This window comes from Hyla sarda, chromosome 2 (assembly GCF_029499605.1).
Source record: "Hyla sarda isolate aHylSar1 chromosome 2, aHylSar1.hap1, whole genome shotgun sequence".
Classification (NCBI taxonomy): Eukaryota; Metazoa; Chordata; class Amphibia; order Anura; family Hylidae; genus Hyla; species Hyla sarda.
In genome coordinates, this window is record NC_079190.1 from 378,448,237 (window position 1) to 378,472,389 (window position 24,153).

Sequence of the window (24,153 nt, forward strand, 5' to 3'; positions counted from 1 at the left end):
ATTGTAAACAAAATCCAAGGAACACAGCACCAGTCAGGTCACTGATCTTTAAAAAGCTGGGTTGTCTTTATTATCCCAAAATTAGAGCAAAGTTTCGGCAGTAGTAGCCTTTATCAAAGAGGTGGGGATAGGAGGACGGGATAGGAGGACGGGATAGGAGGACGGGATAGGAGGACGGGATAGGAGGACGGGATAGGAGGACGGGATAGGAGGTCCGGATTGGAGGTCCGGATTGGAGGTCCGGATTGGAGGTCCGGATTGGAGGTCGGGATTGGAGGTCGGGATTGGAGGTCCGGATTGGAGGTCGGGATTGGAGGTCGGGATTGGAGGTCGGGATTGGAGGTCGGGATTGGAGGTCGGGATTGGAGGTCGGGATTGGAGGTCGGGATTGGAGGTCGGGATAGGAGGTCGGGATAGGAGGTCGGGATAGGAGGTCGGGATAGGAGGTCGGGATAGGAGGTCGGGATAGGAGGTCGGGATAGGAGAACAATATATGAGGACAGGATGTGAAGTCAAAAGCTTCCTCCTTTGTTTATTTTCCTCCCCAACAAGGATTAGAAAGGAAAAACCGGGCAACGCCGGGTATTCAGCTAGTTATCAAATAAAGAAGGGACTAAAAGTTTCTGTCTATGTGAACAGGCTCTAATAGTATCTCAAAGTGGGGGAACATTTGCAGGTAGTGTCAAGTGACATTGCACCTCTATCGATGTGACATGTAAGAAACATCAGGAAACGATGATGCTTTCTAAAATAAACCAGGAAGGTTATCCAGAAGGTGCAAAATGTTTGCCCGGAAAACACAGGTGGACATTCCGCATATTTGCTTTTTTCGGCAGCGCTAGGACCTCTTGGAAAAGCACCTACTCTATAGATGGCAATGCATTTCCGTGCAGAATCTGCAGACACATTAAACTGGATAACTGTTTCTATGGATGTTGGAAACAGGATTTTATCTGCTGCAGAAATTCTGCCATGTGCACCGTGTAGCAAAATCCCATCGAAACCAATGGGACTCTGCTGCATTGGAATTTCTGAGCTGAATATTTCTGTGGAATTCCGCACAGAAATTCTGCCGTGTGAACATGGCCTTATTTGGATATTGTACTATTGACATCTGGGTAGAAATATCCTTTTTGAATCTAGTAATGTATGACAAGTCTCATACACTTGCTCATGTCTACAGTAAAAACACTTTGTAAACAGCCATGTGAATGCAACCATAATTTTTCAGCATGGCATGTAACAATCATACTGCCAGGTGAGAAAAGCTACAATAAATATTCTATATTTCTTTCTGATATTATGAGCCAGACAAATATCTGACATAACCCTGCACATCAGAGAAGATGGCACACTTCACACAATCTACAAGTCGGGTAATTACATTTGCATTAGAAAGATCTAAGAGGAAAATTACCTTGAGCACACAGTTGCTATTCACAAGTAGATTCCCTGGTTTAATGTCTCTATGTAAAATGCCAGCTGAATGTAAATACTTCAGACCTAATACCGAAAGAGGGAAAGAAAGAACAAAGGTTAAAGTCTTGGTATTTCCCTCTAAATTAGTTATGGAGAGAGTCCTAAAAATGATAAATGCATGTAAAGATCATTGGCACTGGTTAGAAATACTACCTATACTACTACCAGCTAAAGGTTCCTACATGGCGCACAGCGACTCTCCTCTAGGGCTTGTGCTTTCAGAGAAAAGTACCTCCATCTTATGACAAATCAATGGCGCATGTTACAGTATGTAGCAATTTTTTTTAAAGCCACTTATAAGTTTGGTGGTTTACTAAGACCAGGCCGTCATATTATGCATACCTACAGCAAGAATCAAGATAGTGATCCAGCAGGGTCAATATTTCTGTTAAAGCAGAACAACGATGTTAGTCCGGTGGCAGGATACCTATTTAAAGGGGTATGCAATTAACCTTATGTAATACAGTGATCCCTCAACTTACAATGGCCTCAACATACAATACTTTCAACATACAATGGTCTTTTCTGGATCACTGTAACTTGAAATCAGACTCAACATACAATGCTATGGAATCTGCAAAACGTGTCAATGGCTGGAAGAACCGACCAATCAGAATGGACATTTCACTGGTAAAACCTGTGTATTCCTAAAGTGTATGCACTGACTGATGTCTGGTAACGCCCACTACAGTACAGGGAGGCATTACATGTTCTGTACTCTTTACCTGTGCCAGGGTTAGCTGCTCCTTTGTACATCAGTTGAGGGCGGCTCCATTTCCCTTTTTTTTAGGACATTGAGTGTTCTGTACTGTACAGGACCCTGAAGAAGCTCCTGTCCTCTACATAGACTAGTGTTTCCCAACCAGGTTGCCTCCAGCTGTTGCAAAACTGCAACTCCCAGCATGCTGTCCGGGCATGCTGGGAGTTGTAGTTTTGCAAAAGCTGGGGGCACCCTGGTTGGTAAACACTGAAATAGACAGTGATTTACAGCTCCCAGCAGATCTTTCTTACTTTTATATGTAAGGATTTGCTTTCTCTATATTAGTTATCTACTTATTTTTCTTTAATCCTCACTTTTTCCTATTTTTGGATGACATTTTGGTGGCTTCAGAACCAATTACCAGGTTTCCTTAGAGTTCTGGTCTCAACATACAATGGTTTCAACATACAATGGTCGTCCTGGAACCAATTAATATTGTAACTTGAGGGACCACTGTATCTGTTCAGGGTGGGGGACAATGATGTCAAATGGCTGGTTATCCAATCAGCAGCTGAATGAGAGTCTCAGGATTCAGGCGGCAGCGGGGAAGCGAGGAAGGCAAGAGGTTTTTTTTTTGTTTATTTTACTGTCCCTCTACCCAAGCAAATATTACACAGGGTTAATTCACAAGAGTACCCCTTTAAATCTCCTGGCAACTTTGTAGTCCGCAGCTAAAGAGTTCAGGATACAGACTTGCAGGAAGTTCCATGTAAGTCTATGGATTAGTCTCGGACTATGCAGTTGCCAGGAGATTTAAACAGGTATGCTGCCAACGGAACACCGGAGTAACGCTTTAACCCTGCACTGGTGCTACAGTCCATATGTGCTGGAAAAACAAATAGCTGCAAATATGTTGGAAAATGGGGCACAAAGTGTCACTTAAATTGTTTAAAACACTATTCTGAAACCTTGAAGAGTGACAGTCAAGAGAGGAGTGGTAAAAGATGTGGGAAGATATATATAAAGTAATTATTAACTTTAATCACAAAATATCACTATTTCGAATTGCACATAGATTCCATTTTGCTCCATTGGCACTATATAAAATGGGGTATAGAGTAGAAATAAAATGCCCAAGGTGTACACAAGAGGAGGCAGGTATAATGCATTTGCTATGGGACTGTTATGAAGTAACACAATATTGGAGTAAAGTATCTGATCATATAGAAAGAAAGTTTGGGATTACAATGCCGTTAAATCCTAAAAATTGAATACTTGGAATGGGGAATGAGGGAAATGAATTTAGAGATGTGATTGTGAAAATGATTTGTATTGTGAGGAATAGAAATATTGATAGTATGGTTTGCTCCAACACCTCCAAAAATAGAAGAATGGCAAGGCTTGATAAAGTGAAAGCGAATGAGTTATTCTGGTTTAAAGGGAAAAAAGGATTTAAAAAGGGGTACTCCACCCCTAGATATCTTATCCCCTATCCAGGGGGATAAGATATCTGATCGCGGGGTTCCCGCAGCTGGGCAATATAGCATGCGGCACCCACTTGTTTCTCTTTCGGAAGCGCTGGAGGGTCTGGGTCCCGACCACGTGAACGGAAGATCGTGATGTCACGACTTCGCCCCCAAGTGAGTGACGTCACGCCCTGCCCCCTCAATGCAAGTCTATGGGAGGCCCCGTCCCCTCAATGCAAGTCTATGGGAGGGGGCGTCACGCCCCCTCCCATAGACTTGCATTGAGGGGGCGGGGCGTGATGTCACACGGGGCGGAGTCGTGACGTCACGATCTTCCATTCCCCTGGTCGGGACCCAGACCCTCCAGCGCTTCCAGAGCAGAAACAGGCGGGTGCCGCATGCTATATTGCGGGGGTCCCCAGCGGCGGGAACCCCGCGATCAGACATCTTATCCCCTATCCTTTGGATAGGGGATAAGATATCTAGGGGTGGAGTACCCCTTTAAGAAAGTAGAGAACGAATGGAGGAGATGGAGTTGGACTCCAGCCATGGTGTCCAACTCCTAAAGTTAGGCTGCAAAAATGAAATTTTTAATATTTTATATATCCCCCCACCCCCCTTTTTGTTCCTCTGGCTGTAGAGAAAAATCAACACATATAGGGGAAGGTGAATAATGATTTAAAGTCTGTTTTTTTTTTATTTATTTTTTGTAGGGATGCAAAATGGTGCAGATGTGTAGTTTAGCAGTTTGCAAAAACACGAGTGTCAGCCAGACAAAAGAAGCAAACGTAATGATCAACTTTTTATTATAGTGGCTTAATTACATTGTAAGGGTACGTGCAAACGTATGCAACAGCAGCCCTGGGGTTTCTTTTTCCCACAATGGCTTTACATCTGCTGTTTCTCATAGTAGTTTGCTGTATTGTTAAGCAAAACACAATGACTTATTTCCAGGAAATTATAAATAGGGTCAGACCACGGCTGCTTAATATGTACTAAGAAAAAGCTAACCTTCTATACACCCAGCAGGCCAGCCAAACCTTGCTGTAAGACGACATTATGGCTGCTGTGACTTAATGCTAGGCGGAAATCTTTAGCCATGTGAACACAAAACCAACCTTAGCACGTCACTTAATAGTAACCCCATTTAAGTGCTATACTTCCCCCTGTAACAGGTAATTATAACCTATTAATACATTGTCAGCTGGTTGTTCCAGATCACTCCCACATTCTATTCTATAGCAGGGATTCAGTTTCAATCCTTCAGCCTCAATTCCTTGCTTAGTGATAACTATACTTTTAAAGGGGTATTCCAGGAAAAAAAACTTTTTTTTAATATATATATCAACTGGCTCCAGAAAGTTAAACAGATTTGTAAATTACTTCTATTAAAAAATCTTAATCCTTTCAGTACTTATGAGCTTCTGAAGTTAAGGTTGTTCTTTTCTGTCTAAGTCCTCTCTGATGACACATGTCTCGGGAAACGCCCAGTTTAGAAGCAAATCCCCATAGCAAACATCTTCTAAACTGGGCGGTTCCCGAGACACGTGTCATCAGAGATCACAGACAGAAAAGAACAACCTTAACTTCAGAAGCTCATAAGTACTGAAAGGATTAAGATTTTTTAATAGAAGTAATTTACAAATCTGTTTAACTTTCTGAAGCCTGTTGATAAATAAAAAAAAAGTTTTTTCCTGGAATACTCCTTTAACCTCACCTTTTAACAGGTTGTCTAAGATTAGAAAAACATGGCCGCTTTCTTTCAAAAACAGCGCCACTTCTGTCCATGGGTGGTGTCTGGTATCGCAGCACAGTTCTATATGAGTGAATGATAAGATGCAATACTACACACAACCTGTTGACGGATGTGGCACTATTTTTTAACAAAAGCTGCCAGGTTTTTCTAATTCTAGAATACCTCTGTAAGTGGTAAATTATAGTTTAATTCTTCAACCTGAACTATGCGAGTTGCGGGAAAGACTATGTGAATACAGTGGTCCCTTAAGTTACAATATTAATTGGTTCCAGGACGACCATTGTATGTTGAAACCATTGTATGTTGAGACCATAACTCTATGGAAACCTGGTAATTGGTTCTGAAGCCACCAAAATGTCATCCAAAAATAGGAAAAAGTGAGGATTAAAGAAAAATAAGTAGAAAACTAATACAGATAAAGAAAACCCTTACATATAAAAGTAAGAAAGATCTGCTGGGAGCTTTAAATCACTGTCTATTTCAGCATTTTCCAACCAGGGTGCCTCCAGCTGTTGCAAAACTACAACTCCCAGCATGCCCGGACAGCCAAAGGCTGTCCGGGCATGCTGGGAGTTGTAGTTTTGCAACAGCTGGAGGTGCCCTCGTTGGGAAACACTGGTCTATGTAGAGGACAGGAGCTTCTTCAGGGGTTAAACGTAGTAAAGAACATGTAATACCTCCCTGTACTGTAGGGGTGCTACCAGACACCAGTCCGTGCATGCACTTTAGGAATACAGGGGTTTTACCAGTGAATGTCCATTCTGATTGGTCAGTTCTTCCAGCCATTGACACATTTTGCAGATTCCATAGCATTGTATGTTGAGTCTGGTTTCAAGTTACAATGGTCCAAAAAAGACCATTGTATGTTGAAACTATCGTATGTTGAGGCCATTGTAAGTTGAGGGACCACTGTACTGTAAGAAGCATATCTGCCCTAATGTAACAGGGACCGGTCATTACACTGGCAGCAATGTGCAGGTGTACACAGCATGTAAGTGCAAAGTCCCAGAATAGTTTTTCTCTTTTGGGAAAGGTGGTGGTGGTGATGGTGATGGGGGAATTGTACTTGCAATTTAACAACTAATGCTTGTGCATAGTGTATATAACAGTATGTAGTAACAGTATATTTGTACAGAGAGAGAGTAGGGCAGTGTACAATACATGTGCATATATGTATATACAAATTTCTCAACTCACTATGTAATACTATAAAAATATCTACCGTATATACTCGAGTATAAGCCGACCCGAGTATAAGCCGAGACCCCTAATTTCAACCCAAAATCCCAGGAAAAGTTATTGACTCGAGTATAAGCCTAGGGTGGGAAATACATCATTCCCCCCCTGTCATCATCCAGACCAGTCATTAACATCCTCATCATCATCACCTGTCATCATCCCCTTGTCATCATCCCACACATCCCCCCTTCATCATCCCCTTGTCATCATCCCCACCCCCCTTCATCATCCCCTTGTCATCATCCCCACCCCCTTCATCATCCCCTTGTCATCATCCCCACCCCCCTTCATCATCCCCTTGTAATCATCCCACACCCCCCCCCCTTCATCATCCCCTTGTCATCATCCCCACCCCCCTTCATCATCCCACACCCCCCCTTCATCATCCTCTTATCATCCGCCCTCAGTGGTCTTCAACCTGCGGACCTCCAGAGGTTTCAAAACTACAACTCCCAGCAAGTCCGGGCAGCCATCGGCTGTCCGGGCTTGCTGGGAGTTGTAGTTTTGAAACCTCCGGAGGTCCGCAGGTTGAAGACCACTGCGGCCTTCGACATCATCCAGCCCCCTCTCACCCCCTTTAGTTCTGTACAGTACTCACCTCCGCTCGGCGCTGGTACGGTGCTGCAGGGCTGTCCGGAGAGGAGGTGGTCCGGTGGGATAGTGGTTCCGGGCTGCTATCTTCACTGGGGGCGCCTCTTCTCTGCGCTTCCGGCCCGGAATAGAGGCGTTGCCTTGACAATGACGCAGAAGTACGTTGGCAATGAACGTACCTCTGCGTCGTTGTCAAGGCAACGTGACTATTCTGGGGCCGGGCCCGAAGCGCTTAGAAGAGGCCTCCCCGGTGAAGATAGCAGCCCGGAACCACTATCCCACCGGACCACCTCCTCTCCGGACAGTCCTGCAGCACCGGACCAGCGCCGAGCGGAGGCGAGTACTGTACAGAACTAAAGGGGGGTGAGAGGGGGCTGGATGATGTCGAAGGCCGCAGTGGTCTTCAACCTGCGGACCTCCGGAGGTTTCAAAACTACAACTCCCAGCAAGCCCGGACAGCCGATGGCTGCCCGGGCTTGCTGGGAGTTGTAGTTTTGAAACCTCTGGAGGTCCGCAGGTTGAAGACCACTGTGGGTGGAGAGTTCACTCGAGTATAAGCCGAGGGGGGGTGTTTTCAGCACGAAAAATCGTGCTTAAAAACTCGGCTTATACTTGAGTATATACGGTATACTATCATTTCCTATGGGGTCACTGTGTAATGCACCAACATGTCAGGTTATCCTGTGAGAGGCACTGTTTTTGTAGCAGTCATTTGCACTGAATAAAAGAGAAGCGCAGAGAGTACGCACAGTGCTACCTTCCTATGCTATGTTACAGATAATAGAAAAATGGAACCTTAGCAACTTTATGTAGTGTAGACGTTTTCCTATGTTTATGCAGTGAATAAGAAATTTTTGGTATTTGGTTGTATTAAGGTATCACTGGATAAGGTAATGGCAAGTCTACCAAGTTATAATATGTAATAACGATATAAAAGTGCGCTCTGCTGTATTTACTTTGACACGGAAACAATGAATTCAACTTTATAATAGGGAATATCTAAAGAATCATCCATTCCATTCTGTTCTAGGACCCTACAGTCTCCTATTTAAAGGGTACCTCTCATCAAATAAACTTTTGATATATTTTAGATTAATGAATGTTAAATAACTTTCCAATAGCATGTTAATGAAAAATATGCTTCTTTCTATTGTATTTTTCCCTATCAGTCCTGTCAGCAAGCATTTCTGACTCATGCTGGAGTCCTAAACACTACGAGCTGCCAGTCTGCTTTGTTCACAGCCAAACAGGCTGTGAACAAAGCAGGCTGGCAGCTCTGAGTGTTCTCCTTTGTGAACAAAGCAGACTGGCAGCTCGTAGTGTTTAGGACTCCAGCATGAGTCTGAAATGTTTGCTGCCAGGACTGGTAGGGAGACCCCTAGTGGTCATTTCTTCAAAGTGGAAAATTAAATAGAAAGAAGCATATATTTTTTATTAACATGCAATTGTAAAGTTATTCTGCATACATTAATCTATAATACATCAAAAGTTTTTTTTTGATGAGAGGTACCCTTTAAAGGCAGCTTCAGAAGTATGCATTTTTTTTTTAAATTCATGCTAATGATAAGGTTACACATAAAGATGCTAATTACTGACCAATCCTAAAGGATAGATCATTAGATTAGAGGGGTGCCAACATTCAGCACCTTCACATACAGAGAACAGAGCAGGAGGTGCATATATTGTGCAGGGGACGCCCTGGGTTACTGCAGCTCAGCTCCCATTGAAAAACTCCACATGGCCACTCTACAATGTATGGAGCTGTTTGGCAAGGTGCCAGGTGTCAGCCCACCATCAATCTAATACTGATGACCTATCATGAGGACAGTTCATCAATAGGAGTCCATGAAATCCCCTATATGGGTTTATAGACCACTCCTGAACGCGCACCTCTAGTATTTGGTAGGGTCTCTGAACTTTGTAAACCTTATGTGCATTGGGATGTATAGTGATATATACAGCTTAATAATGGGGAGAGGGGTACAATACGACCATGTACATCATAACTAAATCTGTAGCAATCTGGTTACTTCTGTTCTGTGTATAAAACTTACCTCTCAAAATCTGATACAAAAAAACCTTGACATGATCCGAGCTGAGCGGCTGAGGAGAGACGATGATCTTATGGAGGTCACTCTGCATTAATTCTGTGACAACGTATCTGAGCCATCAGTTAAGGTGAATGCAGGGTTAATTTATTTCAAGGTAAAGAGATGTAATACCATCACTACTGCAGCTGTATAAAAGCTAGGCAAACCAAATTAAACCACCTAAAACACAAGCCTACTACACATTTACACATACTAAATCAGTTAATTTGAATGTTAAGAAAAAAAATATATATAAAACATATAAAATAAAAACTAAATTTAGCAATTTATATTACAATAAATTAGAAATCAAGAAACTATGAATTCCTTTTGGCAACCCAAGAACAGGAAAATGGTGCAATCCTATAGGGCTTGGACATGATCAAAACTGCTGACGGTATTATTACGTAGCTACAATAAAGCAATTTATACTTTGTGGTAGCTGTCCATGTTGTCAAAAAGAGAAAATTGCACTTTTCATCTTCGATGAAGAGTCAAAAAAGGTGTTTGCAGCCACACCAGTGCCGCAGTCTGGCACGCCGCCTTACTGCTCCTTTCCCCTTGCTCTCCCTACCTAATGTGCCCCGCATTCGAGACTCCCACCTACACTTTTGATTCAAAGCGCAGTGCACGTTCAGTGAGTATGACAGCCTTAGGCACTCACTGCGCATGTGCCGCACGTAATCAAAAGTGCGTAGAAGGCCGAGCCATGCACATTATTCAAGGAGGTGTGAGGAGTGCCAGACTGTGCCAGTGAAGACATGAGTGCGATTTTCTCTGTGTTGACAACATGAACAGCTACTTAAAAGGTATTATTCACTTTATTGTACATACAGCTACATAACACTGTGAGCAGTTTGGATCATATGGTATATTCCCTTTAAAGAAGACCTAACACTGAATTGTACCCCCTGTATTCATAGGCAAAAGGCTCTAAAGCATTAAAGGGGTATTCCAGGCATGATTGGAGAATATCCCCATAGGAACTGCACAGCTCCCGGGATGTGAGTCATCAGAGCAGTTAGACAGAAAACAACAACTCAACTTCAGAAGCTAATAACTATTGGAAGGATTAAGATTTTTTAATAGAAGTAATTTACAAATCTGTTTAACTTTCCGGAGCCAGTTGATATATAAAAACAAGTTTTGGCCTGGAATACCCCTTTAAATATGTGTTCCTACTATGCCTCTATGTCGGGTACTGATGCCAACATTCCTCATGAAAAAAGGTTTAAAAGTGTCCCGTGTTCTATGCAAATTAACAAGTAGTTCTGAGTGGTACGGAGTAGTAGTGACCATGCCCAGGGCTATAATCACACCTTTCCTGCCCTATTCACATCTGCATAGGGGTGACTGACAGCCGGGCATGACAGAATGAAGCCTGCTGCAGATAATCTTATTTTATTGTCCTATGTATGATCCAGAGGCTACAGTGACTGCACCGGAGCGCAGCTTCAGCGTGAGGACCCAGATGCTCCACAGCTGAGTGGTAAACCTGTCCAGAGCTCCTATGCACGAGACATTGAGTGCAGGATTGAATTTTGGCATGCTCGGGCTGTCAGGCATGAATAGGGCAGGAAAGGAGTGAATACAGCCCTGGGCACGGTGACTACTTTGCTGCACTGCCCAGGGGACTACTTGCTGTAAATCTGCATTCAGCGCAGGACGTTTTTAAACCTTGTTTATGAAGATTGCTGGCATCATTACCGGACATAGAGGCATGGTAATAAGGCTTGTTTAATGCTTTAGAGCCTGTTGCCTATAGTTACAAGGGTAAAATCTCATGTCAGGTTCCTATTCACATTACATTACCTATGGCATGCAATCATCTGACAATTTACACATAATAGTGTTTTGAACTGTAATGCCAACTTACAATGGATTGTGAGTGACAAAATAAAATCTTCCACAACATTTTGAAAACGAAAAGTTCGAGAGAATCCATGTGTTGTCAGCAACGTATGCAATATGGTCTCTCGACATACTATGGCCTACTAACATTTCTGTAAGGCTGGGTTCACATGGCTGTACTCTCACATCAATGCTGCTAAATGGACCATACTAACAAACGGATGCAAACTGATGCAAAGGGATGCCATTTGTGTATTTTAAGCGGACTATATCAAAAAATAACAAGGCTGTTCTTCATCCGTTTATATGCTTTATTGTCCGTTTCTGTCTGGTTTTTTTATTCGTCTGTCTACTTCCTGGTTGCTCACACCTCTTCTGAGCATGCTCAGAACTAAAAACGTATCTAAATTGGATTGAAAAAAAAAAAAAAAAATACAAATGGATGCCATTAAAGACTCATCCGGATGACAGAGGATTGTAAAACATTAAGATCAATGGGATCCTTTTACATCTGTCTGCAGATTTTACTAACGAACATGACTTAAAGGGGTTCTCCGGTGCTTTAGACATCTTATCCCCTATCCAAAGGACAGCTATCACGCCTGCTCCCGTAGGCTTGCCTTGAGGGTCGGAGCGTGACGTCACACGGGGGCAGAGGCGTGACGTCACACGCTGCCGGCCCTGTGGTCCACGGTAATCGGACCCAGAGCGAACATGCTCCGGGGACTGATTACAAACGGGGTGCCGCGTGCAAGATCCCGGGGGTCCCCAGCGGCGGGACTCCCGCGATCAGGCATCTTATCCCCTATCCTTTGGATAGGGGATAAGATGTCTAAAGCACCAGAGAACCCCTTTAACATCAATGTGAACGAGCCCTAACACTAAAGGAGACAATACTGCTCTGACAACACGGTATGTAAAGTGTTTATTTTGGCTAAACTTATTATCACAAGGCATTGGAAGTCTTCGCTTTCCCCATCCTTTTCTGAACTTATTGCTTTATTAAATCAATCTTATAAAAGTGAAAGAGCAATCGCTTACAACACCAACAGAGCCATCTCCTTAGATTATCTATGAAACCCCTGGTTACAATATACTCATAATGAAAGTATCTCTTCAAGTTTGTAAAACAATCCTTCATTGATCTAGCGGCATCTCCATGTACTCTCTCCTTCTTTCCTTCCCTCTCTATCCTTCTTAGCTTTTGTTTGGTTTGATACACATGACATACCTGAGGACTTTACTTGTTGTCCCGGAGATTGGAGGATTGCAGTCACCATTACCTATAGTGTCATTTGAGATGCGCATTTCTATGAATATACTGTACCTCTGATCTTGAGAGATATATATAAGTTTGTTAAGACTTTTACAAATGTTTACATATGTTGTAACTTTGATAATTTTGCACTTTTGTGCGATGTTGATTTAAGTTTATGTGAAAAATTCAATAAAAAGATTGAAACAGAAAATATAAGACCCTGATCTTGCTGCAAAGCCTCTATGTACACCAGTAGAGATGAGCGAACTTACAGTAAATTCGATTCATCACGAACTTCTCGGCTCGGCAGTTGATAACATAAATTAGTTCAGCTTTCAGGTGCTCCGGGGGGCTGGAAAAGGTGGATACAGTCCTAGGAAAGAGTCTCCTAGGACTGTATCCACCTTTTCCAGCCCAAAGGAGCACCTGAAAGCTGAACTCATTTATGCAGGATAAGTTATCAACTGCCGAGCCGAGAAGTTCATGACGAATCGAATTTACTGTAAATTCGCTCATCTCTATACACCAGAAAGCATTTTGGTCGGCAATATGCTACTGTTCCATACTGGGGTCCATATTGCACCAAATTCCCTTTAGGAATGCTGTTTATCTAACAGAGAATATAGTCCAATATATGGAATCTAACAAAGAATTCTGCAACTTTTTTAAGCAGACTAAGGGAATGTGCCATCTAGATTATTATTTTTAACTGATTAGCTACATACTGAAATATTTTTTTATTAATCTGCTGTTCTGCTTTATTATAAGTTTTTGTATGTTAGAAAGGAAGCTATACTGCCCGAATATTCGGCATAGCATTTAGAGCAGTTGTTTACAGCTGATTTCCAGACATATTGGCCCTCATTTACTAAGAGTGTTGTGTAGGTTTCTTTGTGGGTTTTAATTCCCTACAATTTATTTTCCATCGTATTTACTAAGGTTTCCCTACATTTTCTACTTTCCCTACACTTTGCTTATTTTACACATGTTCTGATCTGTAGTGTTTTCCTCAGCTCAAATCCACCACTTTAGTAATTCACAAACTTTAGTAATGTTGGGATTTTGTGAAAATGTCGGGAACACGCCCCTTTTATTTGACCATGCCCCTTTCCCCGACGGTCACGCCCCTTTTTCGGGTTTTCTTAGCAAAATGGAGAGTTAGTTGGGGTTTTTTCAATTCAGGCGCAAATTCAGGCGCAGACAGAATTTCAGGTGCATATTCTGGCGCAGACAGAATTTCAGGCGCAATGTGCCCGAAACTGGCGCTCAACCCGACAAAACATGTCGGGTTTGCAATAGTAAATGAGGGCCATTCTGTGACCTATGTAAAGGTCATATTGCAGAGAGGGAGGTTGAGCTCTGCCGCTCACCTATTGTAAATGGCCTTATCCCTTTTTATCTATACAGTGGTCCCTCAACATACGATGGTAATCCGTTCCAAATGAACCATCGTTTGTTGAAACAATCGTATGTTGAGGGATCCGTGCAATGTAAAGTATAGGACAGTGGTCTACAACCTGCGGACCTCCAGATGTTGCAAAACTACAACACCCAGCATGCCCGGGAGTTGAAGTTTTGCAACATCTGGAGGTCCGCAGGTTGAAGACCACTGGCATTGGAGGTTATACTCACGTGTCCCCGCCGCTCCGGACCGTCACCACTGCCCTGGATGTTGCTTTCCATCGCTGTCACCGCGTCCCCGGGGTGTTCCCGACGCTCCGACAAGGCCTCTGCTTCCCGGCATCCTCGCTCTCTGTCGCCCCCATCACGTCGCTACGCACGCCGCTCCTATTGGATGACGGGACGGCGTGCGCAGCGACGTGATGACGACGATTGAGAACGCCGACGATGCAGGGGATCCCGAAGAGGACGCGCTGGAGCCCCACCAGGTAAGTGATCGTCAGCGGAGCACACGGGGCACCGTAAACTGCTATCCGGTGGCAGCTGAAGCAGTCTGCGCTGCCAGATAGCCGTTTATGCGATGACCCCGACATACAAAAGCATCGTATGTTGATGCTGCCTTCAACATGCGATGGCCTCTGAGAGGCCATCGTATGTTGAAATGATCGTATGTTGGGGCCATCGTAGGTCGGAGGGGGGGGGGGGGGGGGGTCACTGTACACTGGTGTCACCTTTCACTGTAATCTTGTCTGTGAGAGGAGGAGACTTCTGAAAGGTTCTGTCTACAGAACAGGAAGTTTAGGCCTACTGGCCAGAATAAAAACTGTAGTAAAATACTAAAATGGAAAATTTTAAAAACACCACAAAAACTGAATATACACCAAAAAATGCCCAAATGCAGTAGCGTCAAAATCATATGGAAGCCACGCATCCAGTCTGTTGCAGGTCCAGGAAAAATGGCACATTGTCTTTCTAGTAGTGTAAGAGAAATAAAATCCAGAACAGGAAAAAAAAGAAAGACATCATTATGTTTCTCAGCAGCATCCGCACAGATAATTGAAGGGGGAAAAAAAGCCAAAAAGAGCCAGAAAACGAAAAAAAAAGTCTTCCATCTGACAGACCATTATGTCTCAGCTCTGCCGTACTCCTGATGTAATTAGGTCCAATCAGAAGCCAAAAGCTTCAGCCCTGGTTTCTTAAGGAATGATCTAGGAAAACAATGTTCTTTGTTTTAGTAGGTCATATGTGAGAGGAAAAACAAGACGACTGAAGTATTCTGAAGTATTCAGTGGGCATACTTTTTATTTTATTCATAAAGGACTCTAAATAGTATGGTCTAGGCAGCTTGTAGTGATACAGGAACAGTTCACTCCCTTTGGATACACAATCAAATAATATGAAAACCTACATTGCCAGGCAAGCAAAGCAGCTGACATTATGTGAAGGACTAAGCGGCACCTGCCCCTCAACAGGCCTCGGGTACACTAAGTGGCAATTGCTGGAGGTGCTATTAAAGTGAAAAGAAGCCATGCCATTATTATCTGTGAGGGCATCAGAATAGGAATAAGTGTTTGATGTTCCTGCTTCCTCTAGATGTGACAGCCTCTCAAACAGATGGTGCCCAAGTGGGTTAAAACTTCCGTTCAAGCCCGCAAATGTGAGAAACAGACAGGAAAGCTGGCATGGCTCGAGCAGCAGATTTCATTCACATGCACTTCTATTTATTTTATTGCTGGAGTAACAGAGGACGAGCGAAAATAAAGGATTCATGTTCACAACTTCAGCATTAGATCATTTCTGGGACCTTTACCCACTTGTTAATGCTGTGAACGTAAAGAATGTAATTAAAGCTTGTTCGAAAGAAGAGCTGGGGGCCAAGCAGTTCTGTAAGACACATGGAAAACAAAGAGTGGTATATAGCAGATTCGTTTTTTTCCTAGTCCGGTAGAAGAATGGGCATTATTCTCGGAACTCCATCCCATGTGTTTCAATGGGGGACATTTATCATTGTTGTCTTTGGAAAGTCATTCTGAAGTAATTTTTTTTTGCTTTTATTTTGCATGTGTGTGACATACGGTATTTATCATACTATCATATTTATCATACATTTGGTGCATATAAGCAAAAAATAATAAATCACTTCAGACCACCATTTTGTAAGTTTCCTCCTCTCTTCTGTAACTTTTTAGAGTTTTTTGTTTTTGTTTATGCCTACATTCACACTTCATACAATCACAACCGAAGTAAAAACTGAAACAAGAGTGATAACAGGATAGAGGTATGTGGTCCCACGTCAGACCATGCTTAGAATCACAGTCACCCAGCATAACTTCCAGTAGAAAAAGAGAAAAACCAAGAGATTCAACAAAAGGTGCTCATGGTGTGCTTAATACGTAACTTTTAATCTATTCAAGTAAAAATTAGGAAAAAAGAACAGGTGTTTTCCGTTTTTGCACTTTCGTTTTTTCCTCTTCACCTTTTAAAAATCCTAACCCTTTCAATTTTGCACCTAAAAATCCATATGATGGCTTATTTTTTGTGCCACCAATTCTACTTTGCAGTGACATCAGTTATTTTACCCAAAAATCTACGGCGAAATGGAAAAAAATTAAATAATTGTGCGATGAAATTGAAGAAAAAACGCCATTTTGTAACTTTTGGGGGCTTCCGTTTCTACGCAGTACATTTTTCAGTATAAATTACACCTTATCATTATTCTGTAGGTCCATACAGTTTAAATGTTACCCTACTTATATAGGTTTGATATTGTCGTACTTCGGAAAAAAATCATAACTACATGCAGGAAAATTTATACGTTTAAAATTGTCATCTTCTGACCCCTATAACTTTTTTATTATATGGGGTGGTATGAGGGCTCATTTTTTGTGCCGTGATCTGAAGTTTTTAGCGGTACCATTTTTGTATTGATTGGACTTTTTGGTCGCTTTTTATTCATTTTTTCATGATATAAAAAGTGACCAAAAATAAGTTATTTTGGACTTTGGAATTTTTTCCATGCACTTTGATTAATTATATATTTTTATAGTTCGGACATTTACGCACGTGGCGATATCACATATGTTTATTTTAATTTACATGTTTTTTTTTATGGGAAAAGGGGGATGATTTGGACTTTTATTAGGGAAAGGGTTAAATCATATTTATTAATTTTCGTTTTACACTTTTTTTTGCAGTGTTGTAGCTCCCATAGGGAGCTATAACACTGCACACACTGATCTTATACACTGTTCACTGCAAAGCCATAGCTTTGCATTGATCAGTGTTATCAGCGGTCGATTGCTCAAGCCTGCATCTCAGGCTTGGAGCAATCAATCGCCGAAGGGACAAGCCGGAGGAAGGTAAGAGGACCTCCGCTCGTGTCCCAGCTGATCAGGCACACTGCATTTTCACTGCGGTGGTCCCGATCAGCCCCTCTGAGCAGCCGGGCAGCTTTCACTTTCGTTTTAGGTGTGGCGTTCAACTTTGAATGCCGCGTCTAAAGGGTTAATAGCACGCAGCACCGCGATTGCTGCCGCGCGCTATTAGCCCCGGGTCCCAGCTTCAGATACGGGCTTCAGCTTTGGGACCGACCCGATATGATACAGTGTCCCCGCGTTATATCGCAGGAGCCGGCTAAGGATGTAGATATACATCCTTGGTCGTTAAGGGGTTAATATACAGACTATGGTCATAATACCATCAATATTCCGCACAGATAGGGCTCTGCAGGGCCCAGCCAGCCCAATCATGCAGTCTACATACAAAATGAAACCACCAACGCGTTTCTACCATTTTATTGCAAGTGGTGTCATCAGGGAGGTGTCATATAATAGAGAATATAGACCAAAGTAAACAGTAGTGTTATAGAGGTTATTGTGGTCCTATTTAACAAGCAGTCACAAAGAAACATTACTCCAAAGTTAAACTAGATTATTTTATTCCTTCTGATGGCAATGTTTTAGACCTGCTTAGTAGCAGGATGTCACTGGCACCTAAAAGAACAGGAGCACAAAGAGGACTGAAACATCTGAATGCTGCAGCATGGGAGAGCAAGGGAGGTAAGTAAGGCACATAAAGCATTTTTTTTGTTTAGGAACTATAAATGCTTACTAAGTGTTTAGCCAAACTTAAAAGGTTGCTAAACATTTGTGTAGTTCTGCTTCACTCAATAGGTGGTGTACAAATCACTGGTTAAAAAAGTGCACTGAAAAAAAAAAACTGCACTAGTACATCACAGGACAATTTGATAAATTTAGCTTGAAACTTGAAAATTGCACGAAAAAGAAGGTACAAGCTTTTAATAAAAAATAAAAAAAAAAAGTTGTGAAAGTTGAAAAATGATAAATTCCCTCGAGATCAGAGTCATCACTGGCTGGTTTGAAACAATCTAAAGGCTATGTTCGCATTGGAATCCAGCACAGGGTCCCATCAAATTCAACAGGATTCTGCTGCTCTGTGCACACAGCGGAATTTCCATGTTAGATGTTTCCGGCACGGAAATCACATTTTCCGTGTTCATTTTTTGCGCGGAGTCCACACACAATGCATTGCCATGTGGTCGGGAATGTCCGCACGGAGAACATAGCCTAACCAACAGGAAATCTTTGGAGAGAGCTGAAATCTGCTATTGCAAAAGTACAAACAGCAGGCAGGTGCAAGATGCTAACAGATGGCTGCAAAAACACTTGGAAGCTGTGTTATTTAAATGGGCACTGCCATCAAAACTAATTTTTGCTATTGCACTCCTTACGGTAAATAATAAACCTTTCTAATGTACTTTGTTAAAAAAAAAATGAAGTTTTCTATGTTTTATTTGTGTTTAAAAAAGCTGCCACAAAGTGTCTTCCTACTTGTCCAGAGCAAACCCCCCCCCCCATCTCTTGCACAGACATTGGACTCCTGCTGGCCTGGCAGAAGTCCAAAATTAGGAAATGCAGTCTGGAGTGCTTAGAAGGGTGTGTGCAGCCTTATCCAATCACTGTTCATCTCACACTGAACAGCTCTGGGCTGTGTGTAGCAGAGTGAGGGAGGAAGTTCTCCCCTCTATGGCTTCAGATGATGTCACAGCCTACTGGGTAACACCCCTTCCCAAAGACTGAGCAGAAAATACAGAGCAATATCAAGGTCGAAAACCAAAATATCATCAAGATCATGACAGTTGCACATCCTTAACCCCTTAAGGACCAAGCCCATTTTCACCTTAAGGACCAGAGAATTTTTTGCAGGAGAAAATTCAAAATCTACATTTTTTACACTCGCATGTTCTTGTAGATACAGTTTTTGAATTTTTAGAAGGGGTAAAAGGAGAAAAAGCCCCCCAAAATATGTGGATGTAAAGTGCTCTGTGGGTGCACTAGAGGGCTCAGAAGGGAAGGAGCAACAATGGGATTTTGGAGAGAGTGAATTTTGCTGAATTGGTTTTTGGGGGGCATGTCACATTTAGGAAGCGCCTATGGTGTCAGAACAGCAAAAAAAAAAAAAAAAGTACAGTGAGCCTTAACACCCCACAGGTGTTTGACAACTTTTAGTTAAAGTCAGATGTGTAAATGAAATGTATTTATTTTTTCACTAAAATGCAGTTTTTTTCCAAAATGTACCATTTTTACAAGAGGTAATAGGAGAAAGTGTCTCCTAAAATTTGTAACCCCATTTCGTCTGAGTATGAAAATACCCCATATGTGGACGTAAAGTGCTCTGCGGGTGAACTACAATGCTCAGAAGAGAAGGAGCCACATTTGGCTTTTTGAAAGCAAATTTTGCTAAAATAGTTTTTGGGAGGCATATCGCATTTAGGAAGCCCCTAGGGTGCCAGAACAGAAAAAAAACACATGGCACACTCTTTGGGAAACAACACCCCTTAAGGAACGTAACAAGGGGTACAGTGAGCCTTTACACCCCACAGTTTTTTTTACAAATTTCCGCTAAAGTTGGACATGAAAATGAAAAATTAGATTTTTTTCACAAAAATGCTGGTGTTACCCCAAATTTTCACAAGGGGTAATAGGAGAAAGTTTCCCAAAATTTGTAACCCCATATGTGGATGTAAAGTGCTCTGCGGGCGAACTACAATGCTCAGAAGAGATGGAGCGCCATTGAGCTTTTGGAGAGAGAATGTGTCCGGAATTGAAGCCCATGTGCATTTAAAAAGCCCCATGGTGCCAGAACAGTGGAACCCCCACATGTGACCCCATTTCGGAAATTACACTCCTCACGGTATGTAATAAGGGGTGCAGTGAGCATTTAAACCCCATTGGCATTTGACAGATCGTTGGAACAATGGACTGTGCAAATGAAAAATTAAATTTTTCGTTTTCACGGACCAGTGTTCCAAAAATCTGTCAGACACCCATGCGGAGTAAATGCTCACTGCACCCCTTATCACATTTCGTGATGGGTGTAGTTTTCAAAGTGGGGTCACATGTGGGGATGGGGGGTCCACTGTTCTGGCACCATGGGGGCTTTGTGAACACACGTGGCCTTCAATTCCGGACACATTTTCTCTCCAAAAGCCCAATGGCACTCCTTCTCTTCTGAGCATTGTAGTGCACCCGCAGAGCACTTTAAATCCACATATGGGGTATTTCCATACTCAGAAGAATTGGAGTTACAAATTTTGGGGGTCTGTTTTTCAATTTTCCCTTGTAAAAAAGAAAAATTTTGGGTAACTCCAGCATTTTAGTGATAAAAAATTCTCTCTCATTTTCACATCCAACTTTAACGAAAATTCGTCAAACACCTGTGGGGTGTTAAGGCTCACTATACCCCTTGTTACATTGCGTGAGGGGTGTAGATTCCAAAATGTGGGTATTTATTATTTTACATGCGGGTATTTATTTTGCGTTTGTCAGAACCGCTGTAAAATCAGCCACCCCTGTGCAAATCACAAATGTAGGCCTCAAATGTACATAGTGCGCTCTCCCTCCTGAGCCCTGTTGTGTGCCTGCAGAGCATTTTACTTCCACATATAGGGTACTTACATACTCTGGAGAAATTGCGTTACAATTTTGGGGGTCTTTTTTTCTTTTACCTCTTGTGAAAATGAAAAGTATGGGGCAACCCCAGCATGTTAGTGTAAAAAATGCAATTTTTTTACAATAACATTCTCGTGCAGACTTCAACTTTACTTTTTCAAAAGGGGTAAAAGGAAAAAGCCCCCGAAAATTTGTAGCGTAATTTCTCCCCGAGTACGGAAATACCCCATATGTGGCCCTAAACTGTTGCCTTGAAATACAAGAGGGCTCCGGACTGTTGCCGCCATCTTTCCCCCACTCTGCCCAGATTTCAAGGGGCGGGCAGAGCAGGGGATCTCAACTTTAACCGCCCCTGCCCTGCGATTGGCCGGTCAGTCCTGACCGGCCAATCGCAGGGGATGGGAGGAGGTGGAACCCCTGCCACCTCGCTCCTATCCTTTAGGATGATCGGGGCTGTCTCTGACAGCCCCGATCACCACTATTTTCCGGGCAATCATAGTCTAACACTACTTCCATCTTATTCTGAAGCTACTTTTTATACTAAACAATCAGGGTGCCTGTAAGGTGAATCACAAGAGTGTGTGTGAGTACACACATAAATACAATATATCTATTATATCTTTTTTCACTGGTACCCAAGTTACTCATATGTAGCACAATATAAAAATATGTAATCTGACTAGTCCTGCGTTAACACTTTTATTTCTTAGTAGCAGAATTATTGCCCGGCATAAATAAATTTAACAACAGGGCACGCTACTGTCAAACTGTTAACAGGGTGTGTGATATTTTACTCCGTTCTGGTACATTTGTTAGTGCAGTCTCCTTCAGGCAACTTCAATCCACTGAACTCTTTATGGATGGAAATAATGAAGTCCATAAATTCCGCCAGAGCATTAACTGCACAGGTATTACAGCAATTCAGTGGATAATGGATATTTACACGAAATGTCGGCTTCTCTTACGCTAACAGGCTTGAGCCTTAAAAATAAACTTTCGGCGTGTATAAAATGGAATCATTTTCAAGAAAGCTGTTTGTATTAGATTTATACATTTACATAAATGTATTTACCTCCCATGCTGGAATGCCAGTGTGCAGATAGTTACAAAAATGGCTCCCGCCTCTTCTATTCTCTTTTATACACTGTTAATGTTCTGAAACCAGTCTACGCTAACACAGAGAGCCTGCAGGTAGGGGAAAGAGGGAATTACGGGCTGTTGGTTTAGGAAAAGCCATGGGAGGAAAAGTTCAAGTAAAAGGATTGCACCTCTTTTTTTGGTTTGAAAAAAAAATAATAATAATTGAATCAAATCCTGCATACTCAAAAAACAAAACAAAAAAAAAAAAACACTGAAAAAACAAAGTTAAAATGTGAATTACTTAAGTTTTGTCAGGTGTTTGAGCCCTCTTAAACTGGCTTAAAAATTAATGCAAATGGCTTAAAAATTAATGCAACATTCACTGGTCTGACTAGGCCCAGTCCACACCTCAATAAGGAAGTGCAAAAGGCAACCAATGGAATGTCAGCAATGTGAGATTAGGGAGATAAGGACTTTTAATCCCTTAAGAACCAAGGCCATTTTGGCCTTAAATTATTTGACTATGCTACAGGGGCTGTAAAGTTAGTGTAGTTCATAATATAGTGTCTGTATCTGTGTGTGACGGTGGTCTCGCAATTCTTCAGTGATTTTGGCCCCCGATATTCATTAATATACAAAATTACTCAGATCTCGGGTTTTCCCAGGTTGCAGGACATCAAGACGTGATATCACTAGTCAGATGTGCAAAGGCGGCCAGTCCTGCTTCAACGGGTGGAGTGACCGCTGGGTAGGAGAGAGATCATTTTCAACAGCTGTGGGCACCCTTGGTAAGGAAACACTTTTTGAATGAAATGCAGCTAATTTGTGTTTCAATGAGTGGGGTGGCTGATGAGTGGGAGGCAGGGTAGTGACCTCACACTTACAAACACGGAACTAAGGGATGTGTAGTTTAATAGAACGAACTTCCACAATAAATACCCAGTTCCCAAAAAGATAGCCACAGCATTATGATAATCTCACAAGCCATTTAGCCCAAAGACAAGCGCAGATCTTTTCTAAGCATGTCCATTACTGTCTGGCAGGTAGGTACTAACATCACCTAATGGTGGATAACCCCTTTAACCCATCTATAACAGGACGTACAGGTACACCCTGGCTCCCTGGGACTTAAGGACCCAGGGCATACCTGTACGCCCGTGGGAACTCCACTGCTCGCGGACCGGGATGCCTGCTGAAATCATTTACCAGGCTTCCCATGACAACGCACAGGGGGGGTCCTGAGCCTCCCCATATTGGCAATCGCCCCAAACCGCCGGTCAATTCAGACTGGCGATCTGCAGCTATTCTGGGTCATACGGGTCTCCGGTGACTCGGAAAATAAGGGTGATCAGGGCTGTCCTAGACAACCACGATCCCCCTTAAGGGATAGGAGTGAGGTGGCAGGGGTGCCATCCCTCCTGTCCCTGCTATTGGTCAGTCAGAAGCGACCGACCAGTAGCAGATTGTGGGGGGGTGGGGTGTTAAAGTTCGGCTCCTCTGCTCTGCCCACCCACGGTAGTCCGGGCAGAGCGGGGGAACTTTGCTGGGACCGGCGTCGGAGGTCACTTACAGGCGTTGGGTGGCGATCCTCTCCCTGGTGTGGCGATCCTGCCTAGCAACATCTGGAGGGCTACAATTTGGAGACCACTATACAGATGTTGCAAAACTACAATTCCCAGCATGCCCAGACAGCTGTTTGGACATGCTGGGATTTGAAGTTTTGCAATATTTGGAGGGCTACCATTTGGAGATCACTGTGTGGTTGTTTCTAAACCATGGCTCTCTAAATATTGCAAAACTACAACTCCCAGCATGCACGAACAGCAAACAGCTGTCTCTGCATGTTGGGAGTTGTAGTTGCGTGCCTCCAGCTGTTGCATAACTACATCTCGCAGCATGCCCTTTGGCCATCAATACATGCTAGGAGTTGTAGTTTTGCAACAACTGGAGGCACACTGGTTGGAAAATACTGAGTTAGGTAACAGAACCTAACTCAAGGTTTTCTAACCAGTGTGCCTCCAGCTATTGCAAAAGTACAACTCCCAGCATGCACTTCTATCCGTGGCTGCTGGGAGTTGTAGTTTTGCAACAGCTGGAGGTTCCCCCCCCTTGTGAATGTACATTCACACAGGTGAGGTTTTACAGTGAGTTTCCTGCTTCAAGTTTGAGCTGTGGCAAATTTTCAGCCACAGCTCAAACTCCTAGCGGGAAACTCACCTTAAACCCCCACCTGTGTGAATGTACCCTAAAAAATAATACACTACACAAAAT

General features: G+C 42.7%; 1 protein-coding gene across 3 annotated transcripts in view; it reads right to left on the reverse strand.

The window, feature by feature from the left end:
- The window catches only part of NLK (nemo like kinase), a 183,048-nt gene that overhangs the window by 37,461 nt on the left and 121,434 nt on the right, over nucleotides 1-24,153 (reverse strand). For all 3 annotated transcript variants that reach the window (XM_056558478.1, XM_056558476.1, XM_056558477.1), the window contains exons 4-5: nucleotides 9,286-9,392; nucleotides 1,418-1,503 (exon numbers count right to left, since the gene is read on the reverse strand). In XM_056558478.1, the coding sequence (XP_056414453.1) occupies nucleotides 1,418-1,503; nucleotides 9,286-9,392 (193 nt within the window). The remainder of the gene's footprint in view (nucleotides 1-1,417; nucleotides 1,504-9,285; nucleotides 9,393-24,153) is intronic.